The 10,324-nt window shown below is 63.7% G+C and overlaps 1 protein-coding gene across 1 annotated transcript; it reads left to right on the forward strand.

Moving 5' to 3' along the window:
- Nucleotides 1-971: 971 nt before the first annotated feature.
- PTF1A (pancreas associated transcription factor 1a) lies at nt 972-1,907 on the forward strand. The gene is made up of 2 exons (XM_054192589.1): nt 972-1,596; nt 1,705-1,907. The coding sequence occupies exons 1-2, from the start codon at nt 972-974 to the stop codon at nt 1,905-1,907; spliced, it is 828 nt and encodes a 275-aa protein (XP_054048564.1).
- The last annotated feature ends 8,417 nt before the right edge of the window (nt 1,908-10,324 follow it).

Genomic DNA, 10,324 nt, shown 5'->3' on the forward strand with positions numbered 1-10,324 from the left:
AATCCTCCCCTAATCTGCCGGGTAATCCATTTCACCCCAGTGAGAATTTTTAAGGCTTTAATCAGTGAGAGTCAGTTAGAGAATTATTAACAGAGCCTCTGCCAAACGAGCTCGTCCCGAGAGGGCAACGGGAGTGGGAAAAGGAAAAACGCAAGAGGGCCCGATGCGGTCGAAAATCGATGCCCGGCCGGGCGCAAGGAGCTGACGTGATTTATTCCGATGTTACGATAGAATCGATCCACCCGATGCCCGCTCCGGCGCTGGCTCTGCCGACGGCGGGGACTGGCGGGCCCGGGGGACCGAGAAAAGTGCTGGGGGGAAGATGCGCGGTGTGTGTGTCCGTGTGTATCCCCTCCTGGTGCCCGGTGGCTGCCAACGCGCGCGTCCCGGCCAGCGGCTCGCGGGGAGAGGTGCCGGGGCGGGCGGCGGCGGCTGCTCGCCCGACGTGCGGGGAGCGGCGGTCTGAGCGGACCCGGGGGCCTGGCGGGGCCGGGCGGGGCCGGGCGGGGGGTACCGGTGGGGCCCGCCCGCTCCCCCCCTATCCCCCCCCCATCCCCGCCGCGGTCCCCGCCCCTCGGCCGGCGGTAGCGCCGCCGTGTCCCCCCGACGGGGGGGACGGGGACGGGGGGTGTTGTCCCCGTCCCCCCCCCGACTCGCGCTGATTGGCTGGCGGCGGCGGTCAGCGGCACGCGCCCGGGGATGTCGTTATAAGACTCCTCGCGTGCCGGCCCGCCGCGCCAGCCGGCTCCGGCCTCCTCCCCGGAGAGCGGCGGCGGCACCGGCCCGGCCTCCCGGCCACCCAGGGGCGGGGAGGGCAGGGCAGGGGCGGGGGGCCCGCCGCCGCCGGGGCGGCTGGGCGAGCGGGCCGGCGGGAGCGGCTGGAGGCGCGTCCCGGCGGGGCTGCCCCCCCCTGCCCCGTCCCGTCCCGTCCCGCCCCGTCCCGTCCCGTCCCCGCCGGGGCCGGGCGCAGCATGGAGACGGTGCTGCTGGAGCACTTCCCCGGGGGGCTGGACTCCTTCTCCTCGCCCCCCTACTTCGACGAGGAGGACTTCTTCCCCGAGCCGCCCCCGCGGGAGGCGCTGGCCGTCGACGGGCTGCTGGAGCCGGAGGTGGATTTCCTCAGCCGGCAGCTGCAGGAGTACTACCGCGACGGCGGCGACCCCGAGGGCGGCTACCGCTGCCCGGCGCCGGCCGCCACCTTCCCGCCCTCGCCCGCCTCGCCCGGCTTCGCCTACGAGTGCTGCGGGGCGGCGGGCGCGGCGCTGCTGTCCCCGGGGGGGAGGCTGCAGGCGCTGGGCTCGGCCAAGCGGCGGAGGCGGGTGCGCTCCGAGGCGGAGCTGCAGCAGCTCCGTCAGGCCGCCAACGTGCGGGAGCGGCGGCGGATGCAGTCCATCAACGATGCCTTCGAGGGGCTGCGCTCGCACATCCCCACCCTGCCCTACGAGAAGCGTCTCTCCAAGGTGGACACGCTGCGTCTGGCCATCGGCTACATCAACTTCCTCAGCGAGCTGGTGCAGTCCGACCTGCCGCTGCGCAACGCCAGCAGCGAGAGCCCCAGCCAGCCCAAGAAAATCATCATCTGCCACCGCGGCACAAGTAAGTGGCGGCCCGCCCCGTCCCGGTACGGCCCGGCCCGGCCCGTCCCGGCTCCGCAGGAATGCCGGCCCCAGCAGTAACCCCTCTGCCTTTCTCCCTGTCCCCTAGGATCTCCCTCCCCGAGCGACCCCGACTACGGACTCCCCCCTCTGGCCGGTCACTCGCTGTCGTGGACTGATGAAAAGCAACTCAAGGAACAAAACATCATCCGGACAGCCAAAGTGTGGACCCCCGAGGACCCGCGGAAGGTGAACAACAAACCCTCCCTCAACGACATCGAGAACGAGCCCCCCTTCGACTTCGTGGCGTGAGGCGCCGCGCGGGTGGCCCCCGCCCCCGCCCCGCCCTGTACATGCTGTATGTAGAGACCTATATTGTAAATGTAATTTAAGATTCAGACTCTAAGGGCAATCAACTTTATTTATCTATTTATTACGGAGTAGTGATAATGAGGTAGAATCGTCTGTTTTGAATGTATAATTTATATAATTTATCCTGATTTTTTTAAGAGATGCAATAGGTTTATTCCACCAGCACCTTTCTTTGGGGGGAAAAAAAAAATAATGCCAGAACCTGTGAAAATAATTTATTACCGCACGTGGACTCTTCCTGTGTTTGTTAATAATAAACCCGGACTGTACTTTGCGGAGCAGTGTGTTTGTGGGAAGCGTCAGCCCAGAGCCCCACCGCATCCCGCGGCAGCCCTGTAGCAAACGCCGGGGCCGGTCCCCGGGCGGGCGGGGGGAGCCCCGGGCCCCGCGGGGCTGGAGCCCGCCCCAGCCGCCACCGTCCGCCCGGGACCGACCTCGCTCTGCCCCATCGCCGGCTCGGGCTGCTCTTATACAGCCGGGGGGGGGACGGGGGGACACTTTCTCCTTCTCTCCACCCCTTTTGACGTCCTCTCCTGAAGTGCTTCCAACTGATGTCTTTGTCTATCTCTAGGAGGTCCCCTCCTTTCAGTGCCTCTGCTCTGCTTGTGGTTTCCAGCTGAAAGACCCGAGTCCCAAAACACCAACCTTGAGAGGGTGTCGTGTGTGTGTACCCCCCCACCCCGCGCCGCCTTGTCCCCCCTCGGCTCCGCCGCCACGGGGATGGGCGCGCTACCCCGACCCGCACAAAGCTCTTCCCAAAAGTGCCGGGGACCAGGCGGGGGGGCGTGCAGGCTTGTCCCCCCGCGGCTGCGCGTCCCGGCGCTGGGGCTTTGCCTGTTGCCCCCCGCCTTCTGCGGGCCGCGCCTGGGAAACAGCCCCCGCATCCCTCGCCCTGGGGATGCCGCTGGGGGGTCGGAGTGGCAAAACTATCGTGCAACTGGTGGCAGAGTCGCCCTGGTAGCCCCAGCTCAGCGTGCCCGGCTGCTGGGAGGGGGTGTGTGTGTGGGGGGGCGGCTGGGCTGCACCTGCCCGGGGGCGAGGGGAGGGGGCGGTAGGGGCCGGGGGGCTGCAAGTGCTACCGGCGGGGGCGGGAGGGGGGGGGCGGCCCGGGGATGGGGGCTCGGCCCGGCGCCGCAGGTGCTGATTTTCCCGTGGCACCCGCGGCTCAGCCCCGACGGCTTGGCCCCCGGCAGAGCCCCAGATGCCCGGCCCGGCCCAGGGCCGGAGCGGGGCCGTGCCCAGGCGGATGGGAACGGCCCGGGTGAGCCAAGGTGTAATTATTACTCATCATATACCGCACATCTCTCCCTCTCTCTCTCTTTTTTTTTTTTTCAAAGCTGCCGCAAAGTGGGTGCAATATGTTGCGTGCATGCTAATTGCATTAACCTAGTTAGACACATTTAGTTCCCTAGCGCGGATGGCATGGATCTATTCCAATAGCAATTAGAGGAGCTACTTACCCACACAAACACGCCGAGGCTGGGCCGGGGGCGGGGTTTTTTTTTTTTTGCTTATTTATTTGCCCGTTTTTCGTGCGAGCCCGGGGCCGCCCGGCTGCGAGCCTCGCCCCGGCCGGCAGCGGGCGGGAGGCGGGCGGCACCGGTGTCATTGAACTTAAACGGGGCTCTTTGAGCGAGAAAAAGAGCCGACCTATAATTCGATCTTGTCCTGTATTAGGACCTCATTAAACACAGAAAGTCGCTTTTGCACAAATGCTTCCATCAGGCATGTAATCTCATTACCACTCATTAGAAAGTCAAATGTTAGTCGGACTTCAGCTTAATTATAAGTTATGGAAGTGTTGTACCGTTTCCTTCTCTGTATAGCCCCGTCCGTCTCAATTGGCTTTGGTGATGCGGTCCCCCACAATTAAAACACTACAATCATTGTTATGTGGCACCTTTTCTTTGGCGTGCCACTTCTTTTTTTTTTTTTTTTTTTTTTTTGTGATTCAATGCTTCAACACATCCTTTAGTATGGTGCAGATGAAGCGGAAGAGCCGGCCTTCGCATGTAAAACACCAGGGTCTCTATCTTGTCACTCTCCCGTCTTGACTTGGCAAGTCCCTTTAAACCCAATCTTCAAAGAGACTGACAGCTCCTTTTGACTGACTCATCATCCATTCACCCCAGCGCCGCGCTCCTGCCACAAAATCCCGCCGCACAGGGCAGGAGGAAAGTGCCCGTGCAGGTCCCCCGGCCCGGAGGGACCCGGAGAGACCCGGCGGTTCCCGCAACCCCGTCTCCCAGCTTTCGAGGTAGTTTTTTGGGGGGGTTTTGCCGGTGGGGAGCACGGCTGGGCTCGGTAAGGACCAGCGTGGGGCAGGCGTGACTGACAGCCACGCAGCCCCCGTTCCCAGCCGCCTGCCCCCGGCCGGGAGCGGGGGGGATTGCGGTGACCGCTGCCCCTTCTCAGCGCTGCCCCCCGCGGCGCGCCCCGGCCACCGCCTCCCCGCCTGCTCTGCACCCCTGCCCCGCACACGGAGCCCCCCCAGCCCACCTGAAACCCCGCACCGCCTCCCGCAGGGGCGGCCCCTCCGCGGCCGCGCTGCCCCGACGGCGCCCCGGGGGGAAGGGGGAGGCCCTCCCGGGACCGGCCCGTTCCCCCCCACACCCGGCTCCGCATCCCCGTGGAGGCTGGGGCTGCAAAGGGGGACAGGAGTGAGGAAAGGAGCGGGGAAATCCCCAGCCCCGCTTTGGGGGGGGGGTGGGGGGGGCGTCAGAGGCGCTTGCAGGCGGCTCGCTCCCCGCAGGCTCCCAGGAGGGAGGTGCGGGGCTCTGGGTGTGCAGGCTGACGCTGCCCTCCCGGGATGGGAGGATGCTCACTCGTGATGCTCCAGGTGAAAAGCCGATTTAATTATCCGAAACGGACAATCCCCCGTTAAAAAAAAAAAAAAAAACCAAAACCAAACCAAAAACAAACAAGCAAACAAACAAACAACCAAAACACCAAACAAGAAGAAGAAGAACAACCCCCCCCCAGCCAAGCCCCGAGGATCGGAGGCACCAGCCCGCTGGCCGGGGCTGGGAAGGCGTGCGTGCCTGCCGAGCCGCGCTGTGCGCAGGCAGGGGCTGCCCCGGGCACTGTGAACCCGTCCCGCCGCGGTTCCCAGGGCCTCTCATCTGCCGGCAGTCGGGCGAGCGCCTCGCAGGGCGTGAAGCCTCCCCAGCCCGGGATCTCACCGCGCTTTCATTCACGCATCTCTCGCTGGCACCGAGTACCAGCTGCGAGGTCGAACAAACACCAGTTGAGTGTCCCCTGGTAAACCTCCCGCTTTCCAAAGCATCCCGCAGCCGGTGGGAATTGGTCCTAAATAACTCCACAACAAACCGGGCTGCCGGGACCTGGAAGCGTGGGCGGGAGGCGATTCCCACGACGGGGCCGGGGTCTGGCCAACAGGTGCTCGGGTTTGGCGGAGGGCGCCGGGGGAGCCCGGGGAGGCAGAGCCTCCGCTGCCAGAAAGCAGCCTGCTCCGGCGCCTCCGGCTTTACATGGCGTGGAAGCCGCAAACAATCGCAATGATATCTTTATTGCTAGGTTCATGTCCTGGGCTATAACATATCAATCCCTGTCGTGGTTCTCTCGGATGCACCTGGTATTTCAAACTTGTTCTTTTTGTGCTTCTGGGTCCTGGACTGCAGCTGCCTAAAGCGAGCAAAGAGAGAGGCCCTTACAATGTGTCCAAGACGTGTTGGCATGGTTTGCTTGTCTTTAATGTACCATTAACTATTGTCTTTACACAATATGGGAACTGTAAAGCATGACATGTGTTATAATAAAACACATTTTCAACGATACACTTGGACTCGGCGCTGGGATGCAAGCAAACAAACAGGCCCAAATCTTGTTTTGTCTCCCTCGCTAAGCCTACTGGCAATTAAACTTAAGACCACTGCTTTCCCCTGATCAGCCAATTAAATTTTATGTCTCCTAATTTTTCACATAGAAAAAAAGTCTCGGTGCCGGCCCCTAAAGACATTGATTTTCTTGCTATCACCTGGCGCTCAGACCTTAGTTCCATTTATCAAGAAGGGAAACGTCAGGCGTTACATAAAGTGACTCTGTTACCATAAGGCTCTCACCATCCTGCCCTATTGTTTTCCCTTGTTAATAACTCATTACCAGGATTTAACAAATCAACCATTACATATGTTTTGTGTCTCCATATTTTGATCCGTACGATTAAGCAGATGTTACGATTGAAAATTGAAAAGTCCAAGGCTACTCTCGTCTGAAAGAAAGAGGGCAGCCTCAAACAACGAGCTAACAATGAGATTCAGAAGATCTTCAGAAAAACATTTACGACCAATAAACAGACTCCAACCTGCTCCATTTCAACCATTGTGCGCCTTGGGGGAATAATTAAGTTTAATAGGAAGAGGTCCGCGGGGTTTTCAATGCCAAGCCCACAGGTGCGGGGTGGCACGATGAATGATCCGCCTGATTTTTGCCAGGCTCAAGGGCCCTTCTCCTGGCCGGGCGAGCAGATACGAAATATTGTCATTTCTTTTAATTCACAGCGTTACTCTCAGGGCGAACAAAGGGGCGGGGGATGAATGGCTCCGGCTGCAGCCCAGGCGCGCCCGGACGACGGTGGCCTCTCCGGAGACCGCCCGGCGGGGACGAGCGCGCCGCCGCCTCCGCCGCCGCCACCGGGGGCGGCCCCGGCGGGCACCGAGGGGTCTCCGCGACCCCCCCCCCCCGCCTCGCCGCCGCCCCCCCTCGCCCCCCCCCGTGCCGCCCCGGCCCCGCGCCGCCCCCGCGCCCCGCGCCGCCGCGCGCCCCGCCGCGGGACCGGACCCCGCCGCGGGCGCGCGTGCGCCCCGCCGCTCCCCGCCGCCGCCCGCGCCGCCGCCGCGGCCGGGAGGAGGCGGGGAGGGCAGCCCCGCGCCGCGGGGGGGTCCCGGCCGCGGCCCCCGCCGCCGCCCCGCCGCCGTCGGGGCCCCGGCGGGCGGCGGCGGGCGGCGGCGGCGGGGGTCTCCCGCCCGCCGGCCCGCGTTTGCGCATGGAGGTCTCCAAGAGGGGGACCGGCTGCCGGGCGTCCCAGGGGACGACGGCGGGGCCGCCCCGCCGCGGCGGCCGCGCCTGGGGCGGCCCCGGAGGGGGCCCCGCGAGGAGCCGCCGGGCCCCGTCTGGCGGCGGCCCCGCCGGGAGGAGCGGGGCTCCCCCCTGGGCTGCCCCTGGGGCGGCGGCGCCGGCTCCGGAGGCAGCGCTCGCCTCTCCGGCCGCGGGCGCGGCGCCCGCCCGGGCAGCGCGGAGCCGGCCCCCGGGGGGTCCCGCGGGAGCGCCTGCCCCCCTGCCCGCCCCGGCTCCCGCGCCCCCGGCCTCCGCCCGCCGCCCCGGCCCGCCGCGGCCCGCCGCTCCCCCCGTGCATCTGCTCCGCGCAACCCGTAACGCCGAGCGGCTTGGAGAGGGCAGGGGAGGCCCGGCCCCGCCGCCCCCGCCCCGCTCCGGGCGCCCCGCGGGGCAGCCGCGGGGCGGCGAGAGGCTGCGGCCGCTCTGCCCGACCTTGCGCTGCCCGGCCCGGACGGGCCGCCGTCGCCCCGGTCCCCCCGACCCTCGCCTACCCACGATCCCCGGTCGGAGCGGCGCGGTCCGAGCCCGCGGCCCCGCCGGACGGAGGCTGCCCGCTCCCCCCGGGGGAAGAAGTGCAGAGGGGTTGCCCGGGCGGGCAACAAGCTGCCGCCGGCGCCCCCGCCCCGACGGGGACCCCCAGCCCTCTGCCGCCGCGGGGCGCGGTGAGAGGGCCGGGCGCAGGGGAGCTCCGCACCCGCTGGGCGGGCGGAGGCGGCTTCCCGTTCTGGGAAATGTCTCCGCCGGGCGCCCCGGTGCCCCGGGTGTGTGCCCGGGGCCGCGGCCCGTTCGGGGGCGGCCGCTTACCGCCACAGCCGCCTGCGCTACGGCCCCGGGGAGAGCGATGTCCCGGGCGAAAGACACCGCCCGGCCCCGGGGCCAACGGTTCCTCCGCGGATGGCGGGCGGGGACGCTCCCGGGGAGGGGACGGGCACCCCCGACGGCGCCGGCCCCCGGCTCGGGCGAGGCCACGGGTAGCTGCCCCTCGCCGCAGAAGCGAGAAGTGGCCGGGGGCGAGATGGGGCGGGCGGGGAGCGCCCTTGCGGGTCCCGGCGCGGCTCGGACAGTCCCGCTGATGCCTGCCCGCCGCCGGTGGCCCAGGGCCGGCAGAGTTTTGGGAAGAGGGGGAAAACACGGAGCCCTCGGGACGTGTCAGGGCGGCGGGCGCGTCCCGACGGCGCGGTCGGCGGGGCCGGGGATGCGCGGAGCCCTGCTCCCCCCGCCTCGGCGGAGCGCAGCCCGCGGCACTGACCTTCCCGCGGGGGGGACCGGGACGCGCCTTTCACGGAATTAGCCGCACAGGCGTCTCGCTATGACTTTTGTTCCCCGCCACCGCCCGGAGACACCGCGCCCGCTCCGCCGCCAGCGCGTCCCGTCCCGTCCCGTCCCCGACGGCTCTCCCCGTGCCCTGCCCCGACAATGCCGCGAAATGCATCACTGTCACCGGGCGCGGGTGACAGATGAGGCGAAGACGCGGAGCCCTCGCCAAGGTCAAGTTGAAGATGCCGGTGGCGGTGCGGCCGCCGCCGGTTGAAGCCGAGCAAGGCCCTGGGGGTGGCCTTCCCCAGCGTTACATTTTTACCTCGCCCCATTTCCCCTTCTCCCCTTGGGCTTTGCCAGGAGTTTTTGCGGGGATCTGCCGGGGGGGACGGGGCGCTGCGCGGGAGGGCGCGGGGGGACGCGGAGAGCCCGGGCTGCGGGCCGTGCGGGGCGGGCGGCGCCGGGGAGCGGAGCCGCGGCCGCCGGCACACGGGCGGTCGCCGGCTTGAAATAAACTCGGCAAAAACGCTCCGGGGTGGGTTTTACCCCGCGTTCAGCAAAAGTTTTCCAAACGGTGCCTGGTTAAACAAACACTTCGCCCTTCTCCCGCTCCCGCTCTCCCTCGCTCTGTGATGATTGATATTTTTTATTCAGGCAACTTTTATTTACCTTGCAAAAATGTTGGGGACAAATGTGATAAATTACAGATATGCAAATTTCTTTGAATGGCGTTGTAAGTGTGTCTCGCTGGAGCTGAATAAGTCCTTGCAAGTCGGTCTGCGCGCACTCAGGACCCCAGGGAGCTGATCAAAGCACCCTTTCTCTTTCATCCCCAGTATTCTCCTCCAAACTATTTCGATACAATATGTTTCCATGATGCACTTAATGTGCTAGGGACACAGAACTCATTACAACCTAGCTAGTTCTGCCGACCCCTTTGTTCAGAGGCATAAAGTTAAAAAAAAAGGAGGGGCGGAGGCGGGGGGGGGGAGCGCTGCTAGTTGCCAGCTTTCTGAAATGTTAAAGCATGCGTCATTTTTCACCAGGTCTCGTCTTGATATCCTCAAAAGACAAACTATGAAACCGGCCTCAGCCCTTTCTGGCATTAATTACGCTGCTGTCCAGCCGATCTGTTTTTCCTATTATATGCATTTCTCAGCAGGGATTTTTTTTTTTTTTTTTACAAGACTAATGCAGCTGCGAGTCGAAGTATGAATGCGTTTTATCGGTATAGAAAAAAAAATAAGTGGAAAGGCTGAAAAAGATGTCAAAGTCTATGCTACTGTTTTTCTTGCTTGCCCCGTAGTTGAGACAGTGGCTTTGGAAAAGGGTTTTGGATCGCCCTGTTACGTTAATTGTTTTTGCCTCGAGTTATCAGAGATTTAGAAGAGAAAAACCTCAGCCGGAGGCTGCTGAAGGCAGGTTACATGTTTATTGCATGCCGATGCGCCCAACAAATCTTTCCTTGCCGGGGAAACACTTCCAAGCATTTGGGGAAATAGCTGGAAATTAGCAGCCCCGCGTTCAGGGCGATCCATTTCAAACCCACTGCGAGGTGGCGGCTGTTTGGGGAAATGACTCCAGCGGGATGACAGTAAGAAATAAACTCTATTTCAGTGGATGGCGCGTTTGTTTACGGGGTTGATTGGTTGACGGAAATGGCTGGCAGCCAGTTCTGGGAAAGATTCCAGACCTGACTCCGATTAACCCTCTCTGGTGAAACTCTGCTGGAAACCAACTCACCAGCAATTGCCATTAATCTACTTACTAATTAAGCCAATTCATTTCTAAAGGAGAAAAATTCCTTTCTTTGGCCAAACTGATGGGAGGAAATTTGAAAGAAGCGCCAAACTGTGTAACTGTAATTCAGCCAAGGACTGCTAAAACAAGGTGTTGATATATAGCTGGAGATTTAAAACAAGTTTCTAGGGCAACAATCCTTTGGAGACGGTGGTATATAGTGCATAGTAGATGAAGCTCGAATAATGGTGGACTGCAGTGTGCAATTGTACGGACATTGGTTG

The sequence above is a fragment of the Rissa tridactyla genome, chromosome 2 (assembly GCF_028500815.1).
Source record: "Rissa tridactyla isolate bRisTri1 chromosome 2, bRisTri1.patW.cur.20221130, whole genome shotgun sequence".
Taxonomy (NCBI): domain Eukaryota; kingdom Metazoa; phylum Chordata; class Aves; order Charadriiformes; family Laridae; genus Rissa; species Rissa tridactyla.

What these genes read in the sequence shown, in the direction of transcription:
- PTF1A (XM_054192589.1), top strand. Translation starts at nt 972, where the DNA reads ATGGAGACGGTGCTGCTGGAGCACTTCCCCGGGGGGCTGGACTCCTTC. An exon ending in CATCTGCCACCGCGGCACAA is followed by an intron (nt 1,597 to 1,704) that starts GTAAGTGGCGGC and finishes CCTGTCCCCTAG; the next exon opens with GATCTCCCTCCCCGAGCGAC.